General features: G+C 46.9%; 12 protein-coding genes across 12 annotated transcripts; 6 read left to right on the plus strand and 6 right to left on the minus strand.

The window, feature by feature from the left end:
* Positions 1-1,857: 1,857 nt before the first annotated feature.
* On the plus strand, positions 1,858-2,763 carry JR316_0001723 (uncharacterized protein; the record flags this gene model as incomplete). The annotated part of the gene is made up of 3 exons (XM_047887523.1): positions 1,858-2,270; positions 2,315-2,681; positions 2,731-2,763. The coding sequence occupies 3 exons, from the start codon at positions 1,858-1,860 to the stop codon at positions 2,761-2,763; spliced, it is 813 nt and encodes a 270-aa protein (XP_047752446.1).
* Positions 2,764-4,952: 2,189 nt separating this feature from the next.
* JR316_0001724 (uncharacterized protein) lies at positions 4,953-6,014 on the plus strand (the record flags this gene model as incomplete). The annotated part of the gene is made up of 4 exons (XM_047887524.1): positions 4,953-5,105; positions 5,157-5,218; positions 5,267-5,342; positions 5,394-6,014. The coding sequence occupies 4 exons, from the start codon at positions 4,953-4,955 to the stop codon at positions 6,012-6,014; spliced, it is 912 nt and encodes a 303-aa protein (XP_047752447.1).
* Positions 6,015-6,729: 715 nt separating this feature from the next.
* On the plus strand, positions 6,730-8,094 carry JR316_0001725 (uncharacterized protein; the record flags this gene model as incomplete). Its single annotated transcript, XM_047887525.1, has 2 exons — positions 6,730-7,601; positions 7,782-8,094. 2 exons carry the CDS (start codon positions 6,730-6,732, stop codon positions 8,092-8,094), a joined length of 1,185 nt encoding a protein of 394 aa, XP_047752448.1.
* A 143-nt stretch (positions 8,095-8,237) lies between these two features.
* Positions 8,238-9,696, minus strand: JR316_0001726 (Acetyltransferase cdmC; the record flags this gene model as incomplete). Its single annotated transcript, XM_047887526.1, has 3 exons — positions 8,238-8,741; positions 8,807-8,834; positions 8,888-9,696. The coding sequence occupies 3 exons, from the start codon at positions 9,694-9,696 to the stop codon at positions 8,238-8,240; spliced, it is 1,341 nt and encodes a 446-aa protein (XP_047752449.1).
* A 563-nt stretch (positions 9,697-10,259) lies between these two features.
* Positions 10,260-10,945, plus strand: JR316_0001727 (uncharacterized protein; the record flags this gene model as incomplete). Its single annotated transcript, XM_047887527.1, has 4 exons — positions 10,260-10,382; positions 10,444-10,591; positions 10,646-10,827; positions 10,883-10,945. The coding sequence occupies 4 exons, from the start codon at positions 10,260-10,262 to the stop codon at positions 10,943-10,945; spliced, it is 516 nt and encodes a 171-aa protein (XP_047752450.1).
* Positions 10,946-11,153: 208 nt separating this feature from the next.
* JR316_0001728 (uncharacterized protein) lies at positions 11,154-11,896 on the minus strand (the record flags this gene model as incomplete). The annotated part of the gene is made up of 2 exons (XM_047887528.1): positions 11,154-11,668; positions 11,722-11,896. The coding sequence occupies 2 exons, from the start codon at positions 11,894-11,896 to the stop codon at positions 11,154-11,156; spliced, it is 690 nt and encodes a 229-aa protein (XP_047752451.1).
* Positions 11,897-13,300: 1,404 nt separating this feature from the next.
* On the minus strand, positions 13,301-14,739 carry JR316_0001729 (Acyltransferase ato1; the record flags this gene model as incomplete). Its single annotated transcript, XM_047887529.1, has 3 exons — positions 13,301-13,381; positions 13,440-13,576; positions 13,635-14,739. 3 exons carry the CDS (start codon positions 14,737-14,739, stop codon positions 13,301-13,303), a joined length of 1,323 nt encoding a protein of 440 aa, XP_047752452.1.
* Positions 14,740-15,572: 833 nt separating this feature from the next.
* On the plus strand, positions 15,573-17,022 carry JR316_0001730 (NKAP family protein; the record flags this gene model as incomplete). The annotated part of the gene is made up of 3 exons (XM_047887530.1): positions 15,573-15,997; positions 16,054-16,125; positions 16,185-17,022. 3 exons carry the CDS (start codon positions 15,573-15,575, stop codon positions 17,020-17,022), a joined length of 1,335 nt encoding a protein of 444 aa, XP_047752453.1.
* Positions 17,023-17,415: 393 nt separating this feature from the next.
* Positions 17,416-18,547, minus strand: JR316_0001731 (Feruloyl esterase B; the record flags this gene model as incomplete). Its single annotated transcript, XM_047887531.1, has 3 exons — positions 17,416-17,770; positions 17,831-17,904; positions 17,957-18,547. The coding sequence occupies 3 exons, from the start codon at positions 18,545-18,547 to the stop codon at positions 17,416-17,418; spliced, it is 1,020 nt and encodes a 339-aa protein (XP_047752454.1).
* Positions 18,548-19,707: 1,160 nt separating this feature from the next.
* Positions 19,708-21,014, minus strand: JR316_0001732 (putative acetylxylan esterase A; the record flags this gene model as incomplete). Its single annotated transcript, XM_047887532.1, has 5 exons — positions 19,708-19,716; positions 19,767-19,839; positions 19,898-20,233; positions 20,295-20,368; positions 20,427-21,014. 5 exons carry the CDS (start codon positions 21,012-21,014, stop codon positions 19,708-19,710), a joined length of 1,080 nt encoding a protein of 359 aa, XP_047752455.1.
* Positions 21,015-21,964: 950 nt separating this feature from the next.
* On the minus strand, positions 21,965-23,725 carry JR316_0001733 (uncharacterized protein; the record flags this gene model as incomplete). Its single annotated transcript, XM_047887533.1, has 1 exon — positions 21,965-23,725. The coding sequence occupies one exon, from the start codon at positions 23,723-23,725 to the stop codon at positions 21,965-21,967; it is 1,761 nt and encodes a 586-aa protein (XP_047752456.1).
* Positions 23,726-24,637: 912 nt separating this feature from the next.
* On the plus strand, positions 24,638-25,529 carry JR316_0001734 (Pathogen-related protein; the record flags this gene model as incomplete). The annotated part of the gene is made up of 3 exons (XM_047887534.1): positions 24,638-24,686; positions 24,757-25,176; positions 25,249-25,529. The coding sequence occupies 3 exons, from the start codon at positions 24,638-24,640 to the stop codon at positions 25,527-25,529; spliced, it is 750 nt and encodes a 249-aa protein (XP_047752457.1).
* Between the last annotated feature and the right edge of the window lie 136 nt (positions 25,530-25,665).

The following is a 25,665-nucleotide window of genomic DNA, read 5'->3' on the forward strand; positions in this document are numbered from 1 at the left end:
GTTTCCTTGCTTCAATGTTGTCCAGAAATCCTAGATTCACGTTTATTCCGCCTCTTCGTCCGAAATACTTGAAAATTATGCCACCAGTGGATCACCTTTTTCAGTCAAATCAAGCCCCATCAGACAAGGAACGAATACTAGTTGAGGAGTTTTTGGACCATATTGACAGAGAAATAGAGGAGGTAAGTAATAGACAAAAAGCTAAAGGAAAAGACGGTCGCATATGGCTGTCCGTTTGCACATTTAATACCAATCATTAAACTTTTTGTCCCATATTTAGAAGTCTTGGACTAAGTCTTCCAATAACTATATCTTATGGTGTCCGAAGATAGAGAAAAGGCTTCCAATCATAATGATCCCATATCCACACATTTGTATATTGCAACCTTAGGTACAACTTTGAGTACCATACATATAGTTTTGGAGCCCACATATATATATATATTAGAATCCCTTACATAGGAAACCCATGCCGTTTCATACATTTTTTGCTCCCCCACATATATCTACTGGTTCCGGCAATCTTAGATTTTACCTGTCGTCGTCCCGAAGAAATACAGGTGATTTTCGGCATTCGTTCCTGCCGTGGCAAGCTTGCCTTCGTGCGAATTCGGCATATCTCGGCAATCAGCCAGACGAATCACAGCACATTGCTGTTTTTTCACCTTGACACAGGCAGAGTAAGCACTGACACAGTTTCAAATACTAACCGATTGTGAATGCTATAATGTAAGCTAAATACAGCATTATGAGTGTTTTTTCTGAGCCAAGCGCTGTGATAATAGCCAGTAGCAGATATGTTAAGTTTGGTTAAGGTTAAATACACCTGAAGTTGAGGTTATAGGTGGTCAATCTACTCAGGGTCAGCTATACGCACAGGTTTTGTGTTTCATCATCAAACTCGAAATTTTTAATGCATATCTGAACTTAAAGTATTCCCCTAGCTGCTTCAGGAGTAGCTATCCACCCCAAAGCGGGGTACAAATATAATTCCCACACGGATTCGGCAGTGCCGGCACGCAGGGTAGTCATCTCGACAACTCTATGTCTTTGGAAAAAATGTTAGATATATGGGGAGGGGATTACAAAGTATGGTACGGGATGTCATATATAGGGGTGAGATGTATATATGTATGTACCATTCATTAAAGTTGAAGATTCTGTAAATACAATTATCGGGATGATTTCCTCTATGCTCGGAAACTAGCTCTCTATGAGTGGGACAGCAATATATATAGTGGGGATCGTATAAAACTGTTCTCTATATGTATGGGACAAAAAGTTTAATGATTGGTATTAAATGTGCAAACGGACAGCCATAGTCGCATTCGAAATACTTCTCTCCAAACAATCAAACACCGCTACAAGGCCCTGCTTCATCCTTTGCGCTATATTGCCCCGGAGCTTCTGGAGTTAATATTTCTCTGTACCGTTAATGAACAACCAACGCCAATTCCAACCGTGGCAAAGGTGTGCCATCAATGGCGGGAGGTGGCCCTCATCACACCAAATCTATGGAGAAATATTGTATTCAAGAGGAACTTGTGGGATTTCAAAGATCCAGACGAAGAGAAATACATGCAATTACTGGATATGCAGCTCAAACGACGAGGCCGTGCTCCTCTTCATGTTTTCATGGAATTCTACACTCTAAAACAAACCACACATCCCGGCGTAATCTCAATCCTATCTCTAACAAACGAATGGGAATCAGCGACCATCAGGGCCGATTACGACGTTTTGCATTCCTTTGACCAACCGGAACGCAGAGGCCGTTTTGCGTCTCTCCGCCGACTGAAATTGACCTCAAACTCACTCGGAAAAATTAATTGGTCAAATCGTATCCACTTTCCAAACATGTTGTTCGCAATCGCACCTTTGCTTCGCGAAGTTCGCATTTTTGGGGTGTACAATTATTGCGATTTCCTCGTCCCGTGGTGGCAATTGGTAATACTTGATGATACCCAGAGATTCAAGGACGACACATTTAGCACGGCTGTACTAGATATCTTGCCTACGATGGGTCATATACAAGAACTTAAATTGTCATGGGGCATTAGAGCACAGACGCATCTCCCATTCAGACTGCTATTTGACAACCTCGAGGTTCTGCACGTACAATTTTGGTCTCGATGTCACCGTGGACTGCTCGACAACCTCATACTACCGAATCTCATAGAACTCAAGATAACTGGACAACACAGAGACCCTACGGATAGCATCATATCTCTGATCAAGGCCTCCTGGAATCGCACTTCCATGCTCCAAAAGTTGACTGTGCATCACGACTCTTTCCACTCTGCTCCCCTTGTAGAGCTTTTGTTGCTTACATCCCACTTGCGAGAACTCGAGATCACACTCCCTCAAAAACAGATCTTGCAGCGCTGATAGTTGACCAGGAACATCTGCTTGTGCCGGATCTCCGTGTGTTGCGTATCCTGGCGGATACCGTCTGTGGAGATGGAATTGCTGCCATCATACACAAAATTGGTGTCTCTCGTCTGATTGCTAATGATAACCCAGCCGCGCCCCTAGCGGTGTGCGTAACTAAACTGGACGAATTGACTGTAATATTTCCTACTGATGAAGATCGACTTTCTGAGCTCAAGTTTCTAGAAGACGGATCTGGATCATCCGCTGGCATACTCACAGTTTCACTTCCGGAGCAAATTCATGACTTTGTACGTCTATATCGGAAAATGGATTGTCCAGATCATTTTTATTGTGCAGCTTCATATTTTGAAGAAGTCATCGAGTCGTTGAAAGAATACAAGATTCAGGACGCTTGCTATCTAAATGTATGCCGCATTTGTTTTCTACTTTTGCCTCCCTTTTTCATGTTCCTCCAATTCAGAATTCTCAAGTCCATGTAATGCTCCACAGATTTTTAGTCAAAGGATTGAGTCGGTTGTGGGTGCTACCATATAAGAAGGAAAAGCTCCTAGCGAAGCTCTGTCGACAAATTATCGGTAAATGGGAACCACTTCTTCTAGAAGATCTCCCAAACAGACACTGGGCGTTGATTGGAGCTAGCTCAGTCACTTATATAAGTGCGGACAATAGTAAGTAACTATTTTCCCGTATCATTCATGTGACCTCTATGGCTGTCCGTTTGCACATTTAATACCAAAGTATAAACTTCTTTCCCCATACATATAAATCACAATTTTTCTTGAACCCAACTACATACCTTGGTGTCCCGGTTATACAGAGATAATTTCCGAGCATAGAAGAAATTATTCCGGTCATTGTATTTGCATGCCCTTCAGTTTGAATGGGAGCTGCACACATAAGGGTATGCTATCCATACATAAAAAACTCAGTACCATTATGGCTGTCCGTTTGCACATTTAATACCAATGTATAAGTTTCTTTCCCCTTACATATAAGTCATAATTCTACACGGTTCCGAAGATATACTTTGGTGTGTCCCGGTCATTGACAGATGGATTCCCAGCATGGAAGAAACCATCCCAGTCATTGAATTTACATGCCCTTCAGTTTTAATGGGAGGTACGAGCATAGCAGTAGTTCCCTCATATATAGAAAGACTAGTATCTCTCTTTCTAACTCCTTCCGCATATATAGAAACTTTCTTCCGCAGATATAGAGTCGTCGAGATGACTATCACACATGCCGTCCTTGCCGGAGGCGCGTGGGAATTCGGTTTGCATCCCGCTGCAATCAATTGATACTCGTTGAGAAGCTAGGATGGATATTAGATTTTGTTCAAAGTCCTAATAGCATGTAGTGATTACTACAGACAGTTTTATGGCATGTCATGAATAGAAATATTCCACTTTCTCACTTATAACCTCAACTGCACGTGTATTTAAACCTAGCACACCGGCTAGGCTTCAGTAATGGTGAATCGAAGCTCTTGTCTCCAATCAGATAGACGAGATACGTCTATAAGAAGCATACACGCAAGCTTTTATAGTACGTATGAAGACTGTCTTTTCTCACTCAGCGTGTGTTGACTTCAAAAAACTGTAATGTGCTGAGATGTGTCTTGTCGATGGCCGACATTTGCCGAATTCTCATGATTTCCCGGCTGACACGGCATAGACAAATGCCGAAAAATGACTCTATCTCTTTGGGACGGTGATATGTAAAATCAATAATACACGGAGCCTGTAGATATGTGTAAGGGTACAAAACATTTATGAAAGGGTGTGGGTTTCCTATGTAAGGGATTGTAACTTATATATGTGGGCAGCAAAACTATATGTATGGTACTCAATATTTCATCTGAGGGCACAACATTTGAATATGTGGATTTGGGATTTTCATGTGCGGTAACTTGCTGTCTGTCTGCGGATATCATAAGATTTACGTACAGGACCATTTACTCCCTACACTTATATGTAAGGGGAAAGAAACTTATATATTGGCATTAAATGTGCAAACGGACAGCCATAGACCTCAGGGGACTCTTTTGAATATGATAACTTCCCAGAGTCACGCAAAATCGACCCTCAGAGCCTTATCTACGGCCCAACCAGCATCGAAGATATATATCTTTTCCGTCACTTAACGTCTGCAAACTACACACTTTTATAAAATTAATGACGAGACCACAAACATGAAATGAAATATATCAGACCTACTAAACTGTGCTGCTGACTCTGAAGACCGTCTGGATGAGCCTGATACATTACAAAGACTCTCTGCTGCTGGTATCTTTCGAAGTAAACACGGATATAGCCCCTATCTGTTCTGCCTAAAAATAGTTCTTGGGTTTTGTTTGGCTACTTTGTCTGTTATAAACAACCACGACATCAAACGCAGGAAACCAACAGGAAACATGCGACTTGTTTGCCCTTTTACTTTCCAATTTCTTTCTTTCTTTTGACCCTGTACATTTACTGAGTCGGAGATTTCTGCTCTGAACCTGCTTTTCAACCGAAGGTACCCTTTAGTGCACGCGAAACGAAACATTTTAGAAGCTTATGGATTACGAAACCGAGCCGCAACACAATGAAATCAACTTGATTCGCCTGGTACGACGACTCGAGAAATCTGTAGCTAATGTAGATGACTGGAAGCCAAGCGCAAGCCTGCGCAAGGAGGAGATTTATCTAAGTGCATTGAAATCATTACAGGTGAGCTTGTTACAAACGTCACCTGCGTGTTGAGTTCAAACGTATCTTTAGAATGTAAAGTTTGCAAAAAGGCTGGTTAAGAATATCGAGGCAGATGATTTTGAGCCACCACCGTTCGTCTCTTGAACATCTTCAAAGGCATTCAACTTACTTGGATACAGGAAAAAGTTGCAACGTCTCGACGACGCAAAGGCCAAGCTAGAGCGTGTCGAGTCCTTTCTCAGCAATGTAGAAAAGGTTTAGTTTTTACGTATACATGCCTTTAAGCATTCTAATTGATATATTCAGACGACAAAACCAGAACCTAAGGAACCTATTCCCATACTCCCTACTCTACCTGTACCACGCCCTCCCCTGACCCCTTCACACATTGAACCGTCACAGCAGCAGCGATCCCAAAGTCCTACACCTCAAGAACTCAAAGAAAAATCGCCGTCACCCGCTTTATCGAAGAACAACTTATTTATCACTCCTCCTGACCCCGAAGAAATGTCTCCAACACTCATTACTACCGCCCTGCCCTCCCTTCTACCATCTTCGTATCCTCCAGAGACAGCAACCACATCCGCATTCTCGCGTAATTTCGGGCCTACACCTACTGCTCGTAAACTGGGAGGTACCCATGCGTCGACGGCCGTGCAAGAGGAGCTTTCGACCCAGCTTGAGCTCATGGCGCAGCAACTCAAACGCAATGCCATGCATTTCTCCACATCTCTGGAGAAGGACAAGGCGGTTGTGGAGCAAGCGCAGGCCAAGTTGGAGGGCAATTATGACATGATGCAGCAAGAACGGGTGCGGCTACGAGACCATAGCGGCAAGAGCAGGTCGACGACGTGCATGACCCTTGGAATTGTGATACTTGTTTTGTTGGTCTTCATGCTCATGGTTTCAGTTATCAGGTTTTCTTAGTTATATATCCCTTATGTGCATCATGGACATTAACTCTTATGTGTGGATACATTCCTAGCACTGCCCAAGGTCCTTGCTTGAGAACCTACGGTTGACCTACTTGAATGCACAGATATCGAAGCTCCCAAAAACTTAGGCACAATCGGGCAAATATAAACTAATTCGTGGGAAACAGAAGCTTCAAGTCTTTTTCATTTTTTCTGTTGACTCTCGCCTGCCCCAATCTCTTTGACCACTTCCTCTTTTCACGCCCACTTTATACCAGATCAAACATATCATGATACCCCAGTCTTGCGATCCATGCCAGCAAACAGCCTGTTCTATTTTGCATGACGATTTACTCGTGAAATGCTCTCCAGAGAGATGCGACATTTGCATGCAACGGACCAAAATCGACGAAGAAATCACCAGAATCCAGAATAGACTTGTCGAACTTGCCAACGACCGACTACAAATAAAACAACGGTTAAACGGTCGTCATGACCTTTTGACTTGCCGTCTCCCAGTTGAACTGGTGTCGCGAATTTTCATTTTCGCCGTTCAATCGAGTAATTTCCCGCAAACAGGTCAACCACCTCCTCTCTGGAATCCTTCTATTCTTTTAAGCGCCGTATGTACACGCTGGAGGTCAATTTCTCTCAGCACGCCCCAGCTCTGGTCGTCTATCACTATCAGGCTGAATCACCGGCATCCCAACGTTGATATCATCACGGAAATGCTACGTCGATCTCAGGCGCTTCCTCTTTCCATAAAGTTCGACAAATCTGTCTCTAACGAAGGAAGAAAAGAAGAATTTAACAATGTGTTAAAGGTTATACACCTGCATTGCGACCGCTGGAGAAGTGTCGAATTAGCCGATCTCACCTTTGACTTTGGAATCCTTTCTGGCCTTGAAGAAGCACATCCCATTGATTGTCTTAGGCTCATTTCCGTTCAAAATTACCGAGTTCGCGATACGTTTCCCAGTCCGAACCCGAAGTACCTTGTTCCCACTACATTGTATATGAACGACAGTTCTCTGATAATACCCCTGATACGTTTGGATAATTTGACCCATCTTGAAGTAGCGAGGGTCCCCACCGATCAAGTCCGAATAACCCATTTCACTCAGCATGCTGCCTTGTCGTTCCCTGTTGATTCTTTACCTCCGACACCAATCGTCAACAACACTATAACACATGCTAAAATTCGATCTGGATTTAACGTGTCGTTCAACCTCCTGGAGTATCTTGCCCTCCTACAGTTAAAGTATTTCTATTACGATATTGGTCCGTCATCGAATCACCTCCTTAGACCTCTCCTTGCGTTTCTTCGCCGCTCCCAAGCTCATTTGGACGATTTCGCCTTCAATTTTACGGTGATTTCGCGTAATAAATCCACACAGCTTGATAATCGGTTCCACAAACTGTCCCAAATCACCCGTATCAAGTTGAAGGTATCGACTCGACCTAATCGACGCCTGGGCCCGTTGTTGGACAAGTTTTTAGGAGCGCTCGACAACAGGAATTCTGACTCGTATTTTCCAAATCTTCGCGAATTGGAAATCATTGTACCACCCATGTTGATGTCGCCTGTATCGTGGTCCAAGTTTTCTTGTATCTTTCCGTCTTCGGGTGAATGTGAACAAATTTTCTTATCAAAAAATGGGTCAATTGGATAAATATGCTGATTTCTTTGTGGTGAACGTCCTTCAGCAACCGGGTTATCTTCTCGCAGTCACCAAAACCGGCATGTACGACCTTAAACTTTTGTCAAACTAGTAGAAAGGATAGATTTTAAGAGGTATGATAGCTGGGAAGTAGGATCAGACCAGGAATATACAGAAGAGAATACTTATGTGGAGGACACTGAGTCGGATGACACTTCAGATGAGGAGAACCTTCACGACATTTGTGGCTTCAAAGGGGGTATAATCATGGACAGAACAACTTATGATCTCATAGTCCACGCTCGGAAGTCTGGAATATCTGTTGACTTAATCAATACCGACGGCTCTGATATTCTCGACAATGTTGCTAGGCTCGGGTTCGGTGAAGAGGATAACAAAAATGATCCTTCTACAGATCATTCCGCTTGCTAGTCTTCCATGCCTTTGCATGGTCTAGTGTATGGATGTGGATGTTTGATTTACAGTTAGGAGAATTGTAGTATAATTCAAAGCATGAGTTAGGAACGTAAAAATAAGTAGTAGGGAGTGTTGGGGATATATGATATACAAACAATTCATTCTTTAATAGGTTGCCACTCTTCGGGTAACCACTCTCCTCGCCAGAGACCTAGGATGATGCTAAACTCAGGAATTTCCCTCATGTACCCATTGTTGCATATTGGGTCCGTCCACCAAGGCAGAGTGATCGACAGCCACACCAACACCCACGTAAATCCGAGCAGCCTGACCGACCATGGGGGTAACTTCTCATCATTTGCTCGAACATCGGCATCTGCGATATGTTTTGTTGTTTCCAGGTTGGCCTTAGCTTCCTTTGTGGTCGTGATTGACCCGACTAGTTTGAGGACGAAGTCTTCGATCGTGATACCGACAGCTTGCAGCATGAAGAATTGGAATGAGCCTGCTTTTGATATGCTTTGCAAAAACATTGCATCTCCCCCATGGTGCAAAATGCCAGTTAAGGCGAAGACAACATAGAGAGTAAAAAAATTTGCAGCAGTGGATTTACGAGGAATACCCAATTTCTTCAAGAAATAGTTTGCATGAGCGAGTCCAGCCTAAACGCATTGGTGGACGACGAATTAGAATATCGCTAAGACATGTATAGATAGTGGAGACGCACTCTTCTAAACATCTGATGCCACATTTTGCTGATGAAAAGAGGATGAGAACGAATTTGTTGCGAACGAAGAGATTTACTTACCCCCACAGCCCGCGCAGGGAATATGCGTATTTAAATGAGTGGAATAAAGGTCGCCAATCTTCGGCATCGGAAATGCCAAACCCAACAAATATCATGGAAGCTATCTTGTGTTGGAATTGCACCATCAAATATATCCCCACACCGTACAAAAATCCACCTAGACGCCAAAGTTGTTGGATCCCTTCTACCTTTGGAGTTGGGAAGCCGAAATAAGGGTTCGCACGAGCGACTATCTGCGTGACATCGTATATAAATATTCCGATGACTAGGTCGCGGAGTTGGCGCAGAACAAAAGCGCGTCGTGTTGGGAATGAAGGTCGGGGAGGTAGAATGTTGGTGGCCTCGTCCGAGTAGTTGATGGCGCGCGGATTGAACCAGACATCCATGAAGGCCCACTTCAAACGCGTCAAAAAAGGCTCTTCCGAGATACTTCTGCTCAGCGCTCCCTCCCTGATGTCATCATTTTTCTTCTGCTGCCTAACTTTTGCGCGTTTTGTAGGTTGTAAATCGTGTTGAATGTCGGATAAGAGGATATTGGTCGAAGAGAGTAGCAAAATAGCCGTGAGGCGGCATGCCATCCCCCAGCCACTGTTGGCAACATGCTCGAGGTGGATCATGTGCGTGCAGAATAGAGAATAGAGACATAGGATAGCAATAGGCACAAAAAAGACAAGCGGCCGATGCTTGAATGGTTTGACGGTGTAGGAGAGAATGAGGAGCACTTCAATGAGCACCCATATCCTCGCTTTGAACCTGGGCTTCAAGCCTGGTTGGAATGTAAAAGGTAAGGCCGTCGTCGGTGAGGTCATATTCATGGAGGTTCGACGTTGAAGATAGCGTTGAATAGGACCTGAGCCGTTCCCCACTTTTATTGTCGATCGCTACTGAATATGTTACAGATCGAATGGAGACGAAACTTGTCCGTGAAACGCTGGACACTAGCGCTTAGTACGGGGATAGTTCGGCTCTTATCTCCAGCCAGTGACTCTGCTCGTCATCCCCCAGCGTGATGCTGCGCATCACATACTGAAGGTGCCTAATTACATACCATGATTGACAAGCCTCAGGGCGCACACAGCGTCCCTGTTGAAACTGTAGGCTTGAAACTCTTGAATGGTAGTTTGACTGGAAAATATCGAGTTCGATGATTAAGGCATAGCATCCCGAACAGTTTAAAGCCATTCAGGTCAGCATCGATGCAGGATGCAATCCATAAAGACGAGAGTATGGGCTAACTGCCGACACGATGTGACTATATAGGTTTCGACAACCTTTTGACCTTTTGACGACGTAACACGTTGCCGGCTGTGCTGACAATCAATTTGAAAATTCTGTGATGGCGCGTTGTTCTCTTCTCACGTAAACCACCATCATGTTCGCTCCTGCTGCGCGAAGCCTCCTCGCCACATCAGTGCGTGCATCGGCGAACCCAAAAAACGCATTCAACAAAGTTTATGGGTCCGCCAGGACAGTTGTTACTGTCAAAACTGTCAAGGTGTGTACACTCTCGAAAACCCGAATATACTACGTCATTTCTGACATGCTTGGATGTGCAGTACACCGCGACGGCGAGAGCACAAGGCGCTGGACGGAATGGCACAGTCAAGTCGGGAAATCTCGATCTCAAGCTTGCATCTCCCAAGGAGCTAGGAGGAGATGGAAAGGGCGAGAATCCCGAGCAGCTTTTGGCCATGGGATACTCTGGTGAGTGTGGATATACGAATAAAGTCAACATCTAGCTCATGCTTTGAACACTAGCATGCTTCCTTGGGGCCGTGCAACTGCTTGCGAAGAAGCAAGGGAAAGAGGAGATGGCGAAAGCAGCTCAGATTGTTGCCAACGTGAGCTTGGGCGAGTCGGCTGAAAAGCCTGGCTTTGGTTTGACTGTGGACATTCAAGCCGTGGGTATTGACGAGGAGTTGGCGCAGGCAGCCCATGAGGTACGTGTATGCGCTGTATTCCTCTCGAAATTGCGTGTTCATTAGGTCTTCACAGTTCTGCCCATTTAGCCGCGCCTTGACACAAGGTGCAGTTGTCAATGTTTCTGTTTCCAAATAAATTATATCTCCCAAATACCTGATCTTTGTAATTCGATACCTCTCATCAATGAAGCTTCAGTGAGTGCTTTTAAGCAGTATGTGAATTTAATTATACGACCTCGCAGGTCTGTTGAATGAGATACACAGATATTGCATAGGTATACAGATGCCAAAATATGAACGCGGGTATATAAAACTCCAATCAAGCAAAAAGAATAATCGAAAACCTATGAAATGAACTTGACGATCCATGTTTCTGCCCACAAGGTGTCTCCAGGCATGCATCGTATCTTGGCCAATTCATCGTCCTTTTCCAGCCCTCTAAAAAGGGTCACATCCCCTAAAAAGTCGATTCGCTTCAAAATTTTCTCCGAGCTCTTGTTAGCCTCGCATCGCTTCTTCATTGCTCCCTCCACCGTCGCTCTGAGATCCTTGTCCCTGATGATAAAGCCCCACTCGGAATCTCTGATTGGCTCTTGTAGGCTTTTGTATAGCGCGTTCCAAATGTCTTCACACGTAATGTTCTTGTGCGATGGAATGTCGATCTGCCATGGGAACGATCTGGAGATCAGGCGCAATTTTGTTGTTGGGTTTCTGAGCGCGAGCTCGTGTCGGTGGGCATGGAATGTGGAGGGAACGATAGCGGACGATGGCTCGATTCTGGTGTCGTACCGCAGCAGCGTGGTGTCCTCAGCAAGGACTGGGTTTAATTTTGGGTATTTGAGTGATGCGAGTTGCGTGGCTGCAGAATAGGTCAGCTAATTGTTACCCACATTCACCACCGGAAAAACTTACCAGAAGGTGAAGTCAGACGATATGCCTCTGGATTCACGGGTGCTGGGTTGGCGGTGAAATTGTACCATCCATGGGCTACTGGAGGTGGTGGTGGGGCCGGCTGATAATACGCTCTTGGGTCTGGTTGCATGTATCGCGGCGGGGCTTGCCATCCTGGTCCAGGCCATGAAGACATTGTGTTGTAGCGGGGGTCCAAAGAATCTGTGGTGTACAGGGTGGATGGATTTTGGGTGGCAAATGAAGTGATGAGCAAAACACCCTCCACGGATGCCCATCTCCCTTTTTATATCTTATCCCAGCTGCGAGGTGAACCGCTACCGAGGGTTTCTCCGTTTGGTAGCACGGCGTGGGGACTGACCCGCCATGACTCAAGCGCTCGTTACCACGACCCGATGGATGTTCTTTTGGCGAATTTCAACACTGAAGGCTGTCCGAAGGGCCATGCCCATGTTCAAAATGCCATAGCTTGGTAAAGAAAACAAAGGATCTTTTTGCGTAATCTGTTAATCAATGCAGTGGTTGTCATTCGAATGTTCAACGTTCAAGTCGTACTACAAAGTCGTCATGAAGATTTTGGCAGATCCAGAGTTAGCCCAGAACAAGGTTCTCTGCCTTGACAATGGACACGCCAACAGCGCCTTTGTGCAGTAAATAGCATGGCCGAGTGCTACGCTATCACCTGGAAAATTGCATTCGAATCGTCGGGGCCGTGCGACTATGGTCCCATCACCGCCAAAATGGCTGTGCTAAGCAGGCAGTGCCTCTGAACTTAGTGGGTAGCGTGGCGTGTCATTTGGCCTCTCTCTGTTTTGCGAAATAACTTTCCTATCCCGGTAATTTTACTTAAGGAGATTATAACTGAAGTGAATAGAATCAATACTCTCCGTCAAGCTTTGAACTTGTAAGTATTGTCATCCGTCTATGATACTGCTAATTTGGCAGTCCCAGGACCCTGTGATCTATTCGAGAAGCCGTAAGAGGAGTCATTCCAGATCATAATAATTCCCTAGAACGGGTGCATTCGCAATCTGCTGTCCAGCGAAAGAACCTTCGAGAGTCCAGGGTGTCGAGACTGGAGTCGATCTGTCGGGACAGCGGAGCTGCGATCCAATCACAAGTAAAGTTATTTTTACCATCTGTAGCGATGAGGACGCAAACGAGCTCTTATTCGAATGATTGGGATTCTCGGCTATCTGTGTATCAAAATTTTTATCTATGTTGCATGGCCAGCTTTTATTTGTGGATTAACTGGGACTCGGGTTAGACCGTTGCCTTACCTGAAAAGTTCACTATCTTGACTTTGCAATTGCAAGGCAATGACAACCTTAGCGTGGGTTTTGCTGTATAGCATTCCGCGAGAAGTGGCGCGTTGCGCTAGCACTTAGACAATGTCACAAAACTTTTCTGGCCATGACATTCTATCGACCGATGGAAACGGATGGAAGGTATAAACAGACGCGCGGCACCCAGATTAGCGCCCAGCGTTTCCCCGTTCACATGCTTGCGTGTACGTGGTAAGAAGCAAAGATACGTGGATTTAAATTTAATTAGAAGTGGAACTAAAAAGGCGACACTGGAATTAACGCAAGCGGCACAGCTTGAAAAAATTTTCTCGCGGATTCAGAATCAAAGCAGAACGTTTGTAGGGAAAATCGATTAACTGTGCAAATGCATTAGCGAAAAAAGCTGGGATGGCATGCTGTGGGTAGTTGACATACTGTCTCGAGATGAAACCCAGATTTCGACCCAACTTTAATAATGGGCGTATTGGAATGATTGGGCTCTCCACAAACTCTGTCCGTCCGCGGGTCGGCGAGGAAAATGTAGTGAACAAGTGACCGGAGCCATATTTCGGCTGTAAAACCTGTGTCAGAAAACGCACGCGCGCCAGGAAGATGGATAGGGTAACGCACATCTTCCGCCACCAAGGAACTTGTCTTCGCCAACAAGAACGTGTATGCCGCGTTCCCAGTCCCCAGGCGTAATACCAGTAGGGTAGTGTTGTGCGACGTGGTCTTCCTTTACGTATACAATCTCAGTATATCCCATCAGCTCCCCGTCCCAGCTCATCATGCAGGGAAGGACATGCGGGTCCGCGAGGACGCCCTCGATGTAGTCTCTGTGCGTCTCGAGACTGCCTCGCTCGCCCCAAGCGCTGTTCACGCGCTCGTCGTTGTGCCACTTGTGGAACGCGGCCATGTGACGTGATAACCCCTTCGGCCCTGCGAGTACCTTTGAGCCATCGTGTACGCCTTCGAGGTCAAAATAGGTGATCTCAAAGGTCTGCTTCACATGGCTGCACCAGCGTCGATAAAGGACCTCTCCTGGCTGCGGCTTTGAGGGACGGAGGGGGTGTTGGGCGATAACTTTCTCGTTGCGTGTGAAAGCGGAGATGGATGGAAAGGGGATTTGGGGGTTTAGGATCCAGCTTAGGCGGTGGTATCCAGTCGTGCCGGCGCCTTGCCAGAACGTTGCACGGGAAAGGAACAGAATGTCGTCGGTCGGTATAGAATTTTTGGGAGCAATCCCTGAAGTTGGGTATGCGCGAGCAAGGCCTGTGGTAAGTAAATAGGATTTGAGCTCCTCGACATTGGGGATAGAAGGGGCGACGAAGGGAATGTATTCGTTGTCGGGGTATAATTGGAACAATGCATATATGCCCACCCAGAGTTCGGGTATGGATATATCATTTGAGCGAGGAGGTAGTGAATTTGAGAGGGGCGCACTGAGGATATACAGGTTGTATTTAGGTATGTGGGTCGTCGCTCCCTGGTATCGCGTGCCAATAGAAGTAATGTCAAAGGCGTATGATTTCGACGCCGAAATAGTGTAGCACAGAATTACAGAGCCATTGAGAATTATCTCATTCACTTTTTCTTCTCCAATTGCCAACGCAGTGGATACTTTTCCTCCGTCAGGAAGGACTAGGAGGAGGGTTCCCTGCTCCCGTTTCCCAGAGGAGCTGGTATGGTTGCGCAGGGTTTGCAGACGGCGTGTAGCGGCAGTGGAGGCTTCCATTTCTCTTCGTTCGTATCTGGTCAAAGAGGCAAAAATTTTAAGAGCAACCTCTACGGCAAGTGGTGCTACTGTCGAGGGAGAAGGAGGGTTCTCCATGCGCTTGCATTTTGTAATCTGATAAGATTGATTTTTTTATCCGTCTTATCAGATATGATGTGATCGCTTGTCAACCTTGGCGCTAGTCGTTACCCTCCATGATTGGTCAACCCTTCAAAACCATGTTGTCCTTGCGATGGCCATCGGATTCCAAACATCTGGGTTCACTGTAAAGTCACAGACGGCATGGGTCTAGAAGGAAGCGGCATCGTAGAGAGTTCAAGGGACTTGCAAGTCGGATTTGTCGGATTAATGGGTCCCATGTGCAAAGGCCTGAGATTGCGGTCGAAGGTCTCCATGCCCGCCGAGCACGAGTGGCGCATTTATGAGGCCCCGAGGAGACCTGATTAGATGGAATATAAGTCATACATTACGGTGAAGCATATAGATTTCGTTGAAAAGCACAGACAAGATGAAACGCATCAAACCCAATCCAACCGTAAGTAGTTGGAAAATTCACCACAGTGTCAGATTAAGTGTCATATATGTCGCGTATACTGCTGAGATATTGTTCGTCCATTTGAATCATCAGATAAGTTGACGAAGCAAGATATTTGGGGCCGAAGCGCTGGAAGCCAACTCACAGTTCACTGCATTGTGCAGGTACAGATATTAAAGCTCCGAAGTCCTATTTAGGATGTTTTTCCCACAGGCACGTTAATTCATGCGCTGTTGGGAGTCAACTCAGTCCTTGAACTACAACGACGACGACGATGGCGACCATCCACCCTTCACGAATGGGTCTTATTGCTCCAGAAATGAGAGCAAGCGCATCCTCTCAGAAAAGGGGACGCTCACCGTCTCCAAGACGCCGAAGGAGTCCGTCACCTCGCAGGAGCCGAAGTAGAGACAGAGATTGGGGCAGAGACAGAGAAAGGGAAAGAGGAAGAGACGGTGGCAGGGAAAGAGACTCTGGCTATGGCGACCGACGTAATGGCAGAGATGATAGCAGAGAACGAGGGCGCGATAGTCATCGGGACGACCGTCGAGATGGCCCTGCCGAACCGCGCAGAGCTAGCCCTCAATACGACGACTACAAACGCCCACCCCCTCCCTCAGGCAGCGCAGAGTCTTCGGTGCCTTGGAGGAAGCAAGACAGCATGTACCCTCCGAAACAAAGCTTCCAATATCAAGGAAGCGGCGGCAGCAATTTCTTAGAGGCGTAAGTTTTCCATGATCAACAGGCCCCTTTTATATGTTGCTGATTTCTGCTTGAAGTCGTCGTGTGCAACGTGCAGCACAAACTGTCGATATATGGCCTCCTTCACCGAAAGCACCTGCTCGTGATCTGTACGAATCTGTCTCCTCATCCAATTTTTCATTTTCATCTAACCATTATTCAACGTTAGGTCCCCGAGAGGTAAAAAGTCGAGCAAAAAGTCTAAACGTCACCGGTCACCCACCCCCAGTGACACCGACTCTGAAGAAGAAGAACGAAGGAGGAGGAAAGAACGAAGACGTGCTCGCAAGGCCCGCGAGAAAGAGGAGCGCAGAAAAGAAAAGAAGCATCGCAGGCATCGCTCTCGGTATTCCAGTGACGATGACAGTGATGATGACGACGACCGCAAGCATAGCAAACACCGCAGTAAACGAACTCGTAGTCGATCACCGAGTCGGAGCAAGAGCAGGAGCAAGAGCGTTCGGGACCGTAGCAGAACCCCTACGGCAGACAGAAAAACACCTGATGTCGCCCCGTCCAAAGCAACACCTACCATTCCCATTGATGTGCCCTTTTCCTCCTCAACCTCTCGACATCAATCTACCAGCCAGCCACCACAAAGCCAAGGCGACTCCGATTCCGGCGAGGAAGTCGGTCCGCAACCTATGTATAAAAAAGGAGGCAACAAAAAGGTCGATGAACGTGCATATGGTGGCGCTCTTCTTCGTGGTGAGGGTAGCGCCATGGCTGCTTTCTTGCAGGAAGGCACCGAAACACGTATCCCTCGTCGTGGTGAAATTGGTTTGACATCAGAGGAAATAGCCAAGTACGAGGAGGTTGGATACGTGATGAGCGGTAGCAGGCACAGGAGGATGAACGCTGTGCGTATGAGGAAGGAGAACCAAGTTATCAGTGCAGAGGAGAAGAGAGGGATCTTGAAGTTACAAAAGGAGGAGAGAGAGAGAAAAGAAGCCATTCTAAGAGACGAGTTCAGCCAGCTGGTCAACGAGAAGCTGAAAGCTGTCTGACGGATGTTGTGGGCATTTATTTGCGTTTGGTGAAACTTCGATTTCTCTCATCGCTGTGTGCTCTTTTTTCACTCAATAAAATGTAATATTTATTAGAATCCCGTGTTTGCTCAAACATCTTTTCATTCGTAATCAACAATATAAGTGCTACAGTTCTTGACTCAAAGAGGTCAGTGATTTCCTGTATGACCTATACGCTTTGTGGAAGTTCCAAAGATTGTGACGGATATCAGTATTAGAGGCACTGCGCAAAGGTCAGTTTCTGTTATTATTACAGTGTTGTGCCCTACTGACCTGGGAATACCATGGGTTGAGAACCCTGCAAGTAAAAGGGCTCGCGCAGACGGTGGGCCCTGTCCACCCATTGCTTTGAAACCACGATATCAGAAAGTCTCAAATAATAATAACGAACATGGATGCATACCCTCCGCATTGGCCGTATTGCACTTGAGTGGGTTGCTCCGGGGGGTACGTGGTGGTGGTCGATGGGGGTCTGGTTGTGGTTGTGGTTCCTGTTCCAGGAGACCCGCCAACCAGGCCGAACCATTTCAGAACCTCGTTCTCTTGGATGGGGATGCCGTGGGTCGCTGGTGCGCTGATGGCCTGGAAGTTGGGACCATAGATGCTTCGCGTCCATCCAGAGAGAGGGTCATTCGTTTGTGTGCTGATAGGTGTAGTGCTGTACCCCAATACGTTGGTCCACTGCTTGATGCCCTCCAGCTGGTTGTTATAGTTTACGACTTCGTCCCTAAATGGCAGGATAACTAATGAGCCTCGTTTTAGGTCACAAAGGTAGAATGCTGCTCACTGTAATCCGTGCCAAAGCTGTATTTTGGGGCGGGGACCGGTGTAGCCGGGATATCCTCTTCGAACGAGATCTCCCTGGATGGACCAAGTTCGTGAAACGGTATCCAAGATGTATGTCAACACTCACCCATTCCTGGGGCGTTTTCGAAACTCTACCGGTCGCACAAGGGTTGTTGATCATTGTGCTCTCCGAGAAACACGCGTATGGAACTCCCGAAAACGCAGAGCCAGCGGCGAAGAGGTCTGGATACGCACCAGCCATCACGCTAGTCATCATCGCGCCAGACGAGAACCCAGTCAAGAACACGCGGGCAGGGTCGGCAGAGTAGGTGGACAGGGAGTACTTGATGGCGGACGCAACACCGAGCGAATCCGAGCCGCCGTTGTGCGTGAACGTCGCGTTGCTGTACACCTCCCAGCACCCATTGCTATTGGGGGGCGAGCTAGGGTAGATGACGAGGAAGGTCTTTAGCGAATCGGAGAGGTCAGCATATCGTGTCTGCGAGAACCAGCCTGGGCCACTACCGCCGCACGGGTGGAGCGCCACAATCAATGCTGGGTTCGCTACAAGTCCAGTGGGTCGGTAGACATGCAAGGCGATGTTGGATGGGTTGGTGCCGAAGTTGAATACCTGCTGCAGACTATTCTGAGCTGCGAGGACGTGAGTCGCCGCCAAGATTGGAACAGCGAGGAGCTTAAGGGCAGTAGCTGCAAACATGTTCAGCGTTGTTGCACTATCTTTGACCCTTGCATCATATTTATAGAGTTATTCGCTGAAAATGTTCTTAGGTGGTTGGCATTATCAAAAATGCGTTTTTGCCGACGAAGTCCCGTAAGCATGGCACAGTGATTTCAGCAGTATCATGACCGAAGAATCGAAGTCGATTTTTGGCGTCTGCTATTAGGTGGCTGGTTCTTGGAAACGTCTCCCAATGTCAATTTCCTTTCTTTTTTTCGAATAATCGCTTTTACCGGGTTGGAGGCAGGCTGGATTTGACGAGAAGCGCATCTCATGTGCACGCCAAGATACCACTATCTTCTGAAGCAAGACACCTGATTCACTGTATTCTGAACACATGGAAGAGAAGGTATTGAGTCTAAAATGTTAAACCAAATTTCTAGAAGAATATCGGGGAATTGCGAGGGATTATAGGGGTTAAACTTACTTTCCTGGGCCAGGTCCACGAATTAATACGAGTAATCATATTGATTCGCAAGGATAAACTGATTACCAGAACAAGAGCGGTGAATTAGCACGGAAACAACCTGTGCGACGGGCGCGTACAGCTAGTACCACGAGCGTGAACCCCAACGGAGGCAGTGATTCGGGGTGCGTCACTCTCGGAAAATGGGAATTCAAAATTGATTTTTGACGCTCCATGATTGTTGAGAATAGATCCGAAACTCCTCCACAGTGGATCCTGATGAAATTTTGTCGACGAACGAAGCGGACGAACTTGACTCTCTGCAGTTTCGAGACACGAAAATTTCTCCCACTGTCAGGGATACAAGCAAACCTATACGACCGTCGTCTGCATTTAGCAAAGGAACTTTTCTCTGACGGTCCCCTAAAGTCCCTAGTTTTTTTAAACCCCCAATCAGTTGTTCATTGTTTCGTCTAATTCCTGTTCGAAACGCGGACTAAATATCTTTCATCGACAGACACATTTCAGGACCTTTTTTTCCTGTCATTTATCTTTCACAACGTTTAATTTTCTTGGTTCACGGACTTACGACCAAATTTATTTTTTTATCAAGCGACGACTCAAGGTCCTACTAATTACATTACGACTACCAACATGATGACGTAGAAACCGTGCGACTGGAAAGCTTAGGGATTCTTCCGTTATGATTGGCAACCGCCAGAATCTCAATTCGTTAGAGGCACTAGTCCAAGGTGAGATTTTGACGGCATAAAAAATGTACTCTGCTCTTACTTGGTGATACCAGTCGTTGATGACCCTGCAAGTGAAAGGGCTCGCGCAGACGTTGGGCCCTGTCCATCCAATCCTGTTTGATGCCATGATATTAGGAAAAATTTGCACATAAAAATAAAGGGATCACATACCCTCCACATTGGCCGTATTGCACTTGCGTAGGTCCCCGTGTGGTGGTTGGCGCCACGGTTGTGGAAGTCTGGGTGGTGGTGGGAGGAACGGTGGTGCTTGATGTTCCTGGCGTGCCGCCGATCAGGCCGAACCATGTGAGAACTTCGTTTGCCTGAACGGGAATGTTGTGTGTGGTTGGGGCGCTAATGGCCTGGAAATTGGGACCGTAGGTGTTTCTCGTCCATCCGGAGAGTGGGCTGTTCGATTGTGTGCTGACAGGTGTGGAACTGTATCCAAAGACGTTTGTCCATTGTTTGATTCCCTCGAGATGGTTGTTGTAATTGAGAGTTTCGTCTCTGGAAAGATAATTGAAGGTGAGCCGTATTGGAAAAGAAGCAGTCATGATGTTAAACTTACTGTGTACCGTGCCAGAGCTGCATTTTTGGACGTGGACCAGTATAACCAGGATATCCATTTCGGACAAGATCTCCCTGGTAAGTGGGGACGTATTCAGCCATTTTCTCTGCGAGATAAACGATATACACTCACCCATTGTTGAGCGGTCTTGGTAAGCTGGCCAGTCGCACAGGCGCTATTCCACATTCCAGGACCAGAGAAGCAAGAGTACGGTACTCCAGCCCACGCAGATCCTGCAGCAAACAGGTCGGGATATGCACCAGCCAACACATTGGTCATCATAGCACCAGACGAGGTACCAGTGACGAAAACGCGTGCGGGGTCAACGCCATAATTGGAAATCGCATACCGAATCATCGACGCGATACCAAGGGAATCACCTCCCGCATTGTGGGTTAGCGTCGCGCTGGTGTGCACGTCCCAGCATCCTCCGCTGTCCGGCGCGTTCGGGTAGATGACAATGAAGCTCTTCAACGAGTCAGCGAGGTTGGCGTATTGCGTTCCAGAGAAGTAGGCCTGTGCGGTGCCGGTGCAGTAGTGGATGGCCACAATCAGAGCTGGGTTTGCCGCCAGTCCGTTGGGCCTGTAGAGGTACATGCCGACATTTGTCGGGTTGGAACCAAAGTTGGTGACCTGCTGCAAGCTATTCTGTGCTGCGAGAACGTAGGTCACAGCCAAAAAGGAAACAGAGAGAAGCCTGAGGAAGGTAGCGGCAAACATTTTGACGCTTGTGGGTGCGTTTTCATCTCATGCGCCGCATTTATAGACTAACATGATCTCTCGATATCTGACATTGCTAAAGCAGCGTTGCGTCCCGACAAAGTGCCGCACGCAACCAGTGATTATTGGAGTGCCTAAGACGGTGAGGCTAGCTAAAAAGCTTCCATCGTTAAGCCGGCTACACCACTGCTTCACAATGTGGGGTTTTCAAATGGTATTTCCGTGAAGTATCAAAGAGTGCGCGCTTGGCTAACGAGAAGCGCGTTTTATGTAGGCGCCAAGAAGAAGTGATGTGGTCAGTGGAGACACCTGATCGAAGATTTCATGTCCACATGGAAGAGTAACGAGTCTAAATGTAAAAACCCGAGTTCCAGAAGACGGCTGAAGTAGCATCACGGAAAGAGAACGGCGCGAGCGGGGTATAATGTACAATGAAAAAAACAAGCCCAACTGGATCGCGCGGTCCGCTGCCCAGAAAATTGACAATTGAGGAGACTTTTTAACGCTAGATGAGTACTTTGCAACTGAGTTTTAGATCCGATACTGCTCCAGAGTGGATCCTAGATAATGTTGATGAGCAAAACCCACCTTGAACTGCTTGGATAATGCAGACAGGCAACATGTAAACCCAGCCCGGAGCCGTCATCGTCGGTCACCAGCTACACGGTAGGTTCCGACCAAACGACGAACATAATCCGGTAGATGTTCGAATTTTGAAATGCTATCTTGTCCGAGGTCGTCAAAGCTAATCATGTGCAACTAGGGAAAATTATGTATATTTTACGTGTGCAAGAGACTACATGAGACCAGCTCAAGCAGCACTGCAGGCGCTAAACGGCGTGTGCTACGACAAAGGTGTACTAAATAAAAATAAGATATAACTTGTCAGGACATTGAGGTTCGGGACCTCCGAAAAAGATTGGAGAGTTCTCCATAGTCGTAGTAGATATCTAAATCATCGTGCCGTTGAGGACATCGTGGCCTTTGGAATTGATCAACTCTAACGTTACCCCCGATTTACGCGCAGAAAGAAGGAGGTCCAGAGCTTCAGCACCCATGATCAACTTTTCGTGGCCATCATCCAAGTCGTTGTCGTCGTCATTGGCGCTGACATTCCCGACCTGAGGCTGTGGGCACTTAATTCCAAACTGTTTTAAATACGCTATTTTTTGCTGTTGTCCTGTTTCCGACTTGATTCTAACGTATTTGAGCGGTCTTTCGTTGCTTGTGCCTTCTTGATCAATAGAAAGAATAGAATTCCTATAATTCATGTTCGACTCCTCATTATTCTGTTCAATATACCCCCTTTTACATGGAAAAATACGGGCAAGCAATAACCATGTCGGTGGCGGCAAGTCAAACGGTACAGTTACATCCAAGCGCTGCAGCACAGGAAGCCAACGATAATAAACTTCCTCTGCAACGAACATCTCAAAAAAACAATTCAACCACCGAAGACCATGCACCCCAAGCTGCGTCGACAAGTTCAAGTTCAAATGCGTGATCTGATGCAGCTTCCCAAGCCAGTGCCCATCGTGTGGAACATGTGTCGGGGGGACCACGGTACAGCTGAAAATGAACACGTCCAAGGGCGTATTTGGGCAAGAGCGCTCGAGGAAGCCGATGAGAATGTCGATGGTGCCTGGCTGACTGTTGTACGTAAAATCCAGATAGTTGAACCGCGGCCCGAGAGTGATGTACTGCAGAAGACTCGAGATCAGCAAGATGCCCATCTCGTTCAGCACCAAGCATCGTATAGAGTTTTGAGCGATGGGCGAAGACGGGGGACGGAATGAGTCTTTAGGAGGCAGAAGTCCAACGCGTTCTATGAGCTGCGTGATTTTAGGAGCCTGAGAAATGATTTTAAGTACTTCATCGACTCTGACACCGCACACCTCCAGATGTGTCAGACCTCCCCAGCGCAAAGGTAATTTTTCAGGAAAGCAGTTTCGAGCGAAGAAGAATTTGGGAAGCACAGAGAATCGGGAGCGTATTCGCGGCATACAAGATGCGCTGTATACACTTTGCGCCGGGAGGTCAATGTACAGGTACTCCAGCGCAAGAACGGAACGCAGGTCTGTAAACACGTATTCGAGCGATAGCTCATGAACACCGACGGTGTGCCAGCGGTCCGAGTGTGATTGGACAACTACCATCAGCTTTTTAAATTTTAAGTTGTTTTTATCGGGAGGGACAGACAGAAATGTCATTGTCAGAGGAAGATTCTGTGACCGTTTCAGCATTTTGGTGGTGGTACCGATCTTCAAGTGATGGCGACTTAAATTGATGACGATGTGTGTCCATAGAGATGGAGTGGCCCGCGCAGCGTCCCGCCAGTCTTTAGATACAGCGCTGAGAAGGATCGCAGGATGCCACGTAAATGTTTTACCGTCTTCGGAGTCTTGAACATTATTGTTGTCTTGAACAGCCAAGAAGAATATATGTGAGACGACACGGGAGGGGAGACGCTTGAGTAGACGGTCTGAGCTTTGCGTAGAAAAATATGTATAGCTGCGAGAGGGAAGAGTGCGAGTGGGAAAGGTAAAGGAAGAGGAAGAGATACGAGTAGACCGGCGGGGTACATTTTCTTTAGAGACGCGATCCCGCCGGGGAACGGAATTTTTAATATGGTTAGGTTCTCGTTCGTCTACTTGGTTGGTCTTCTCTGAGTCGAGGAGTGGAGAACTTGTGGTGGATCGCCCGTGAATCATGGTATGCCACAAAGTGTACGTGTGCGGTGGTAGAAGAGATAGAACAATTCGTAGAAGCCATTGGGGCTTTTAGCCAATATTTCGATGGTTCAAGTGTATGCTCTTTTTGGATAGGCACGTCTAGTAGCCATTGACCTTCCATCCGCAATGGATCGAATTTATTGAAAGAGTTCTAAAGGTTGTGAGGGTTATACCCTCCCATATGTGAATGGTGATGCTGGTCATTGAGATTGCGTAAACGGGATTCATAGCCTGAGGTCGGTGTGGTTCGTTAACCGCATGTAGTTTCTTGCTGTAGCGGAGCCCGTTCATTAAACATGGTTGTATGATTCAAAAGCCAGTTAAGCATCATAGCCGTGGTCCTCGTATCGTGTCAAGCCACTGACCAATATCACTCGGGACATGAAAGGCCACCAGAAGTGAAAAATGATCTTCAAAAGCTTGTCTGACAAAGACCAATCAGCATTTGTGAATTGGACCTCCGTCTCCGCCTCCCATCAATCCACGCTAACAACTGGAGTAAACACTTCGACGGGTGCTATTGATTTGCCGCCCGAAGCGGGGAACTAGAGGGAACAAGTCATCTGTAATAACCAGATCAATGAGTTTGGCGGAATAGGGTCAAATAGTGTCAGTATTGCTTGCGAAACAGCCTAGGCTCTTACCTTCAGGGATCCATTGTAGGTCAAGAATGTCCTTTGGCTTAGTGATTGAGACTATTCACATTGAATGGCTTATTCAATCTTGGAAACCCATGTTACCCGATGGTCGAGACCAATTGAGTGGACTGAAGACATAAAGAAGTTCTTTGTATATGAGAAGATAGAATCGCGTCTCTTCAACCGAACGTCAAGATCGAAACTTTCATACATCAGTCGATATCTTTCCTTTGTCGAGATCATCGTAAACGCAATGGCCCTGCCCGATTTTTTGCTTGACCCAAACGTCGTCCTCAAAGATCGTGCGTCTTCTTCCTAATTGACGTTTCCTGGCGAGAAGATCATGGCTAAATTATGATCTCGATTTCGCAGAGTCGACATGGCGATACAAGACTGCGCCCGACTACACGGCCACCAACGCCAACTTTGAAACAGGCAAATCGACATCATGGGCACCATCGTCCCTCGAGTTCCTGGTTCAAAATCTCGTGAAGAACTGGGAGAAAGAAGCTTCGTATAAGACCGACCCCAAGGAGTGGCGGACTATCTCACAAGAGAAATACGCGTTCCACTTGAACGGTGGCCCCGCGCTGGACGCGAACGATATGTTGCGACTGGGGACGTACAATGCCTTGATCGGGGAGAGCGGCGTCAAGGACGTATATGAGACCAAGGAGATGGACTTTGGGGCGTCGCATAAGCTGTTCAAGGGCGTGATGCGGACGTTTAACTGGGAGGTCCTGGAGTTGATCGGCGCGCCCCCGAAAGTGAGCATCAAGTGGCGGCATTGGGGTAAGTGGATACAACTCCTATCGCGCTGCCTCCCAGCTATGATTTACGCGCATATATGCATGACGCTTGCAGGTACCATGACGGGCAACTATCGCGCGAAGCTCAGCTCTGGACGCACAGTCATTGCCAAGGCTAATCACAAGCTCATCGAGGTGTTCGGTGTGACGATGGCTGAAGTTAATGAGAAGTTTGAAATCACCAAGTTGGAGACGTTTTGGGAACCAGAGTCGATGTTCCGCCAGCTTATTACAGATGATATGAAAATCCTCGCAGAGGGCGAGACAGTGGAATCAGTGGTCCCCGTTGATGAGACTGGGCAAGCACAAGGCGGTGGATGTCCGGTTGCGCATTGAAACACAAGGAGGATGTAACATAAATGGAACCTAAGATAATGGAAGTTTGAATAAAGCTATTGGACGTAAATTGCATAGATGGTAGTCGAATGGTGGTCACCAGTCAGGCCTCAGGACTCAGAAGATGTTGGTTCAT

Source organism: Psilocybe cubensis, chromosome 2 (assembly GCF_017499595.1).
Source record: "Psilocybe cubensis strain MGC-MH-2018 chromosome 2, whole genome shotgun sequence".
Taxonomy (NCBI): Eukaryota; Fungi; Basidiomycota; class Agaricomycetes; order Agaricales; family Agrocybaceae; genus Psilocybe; species Psilocybe cubensis.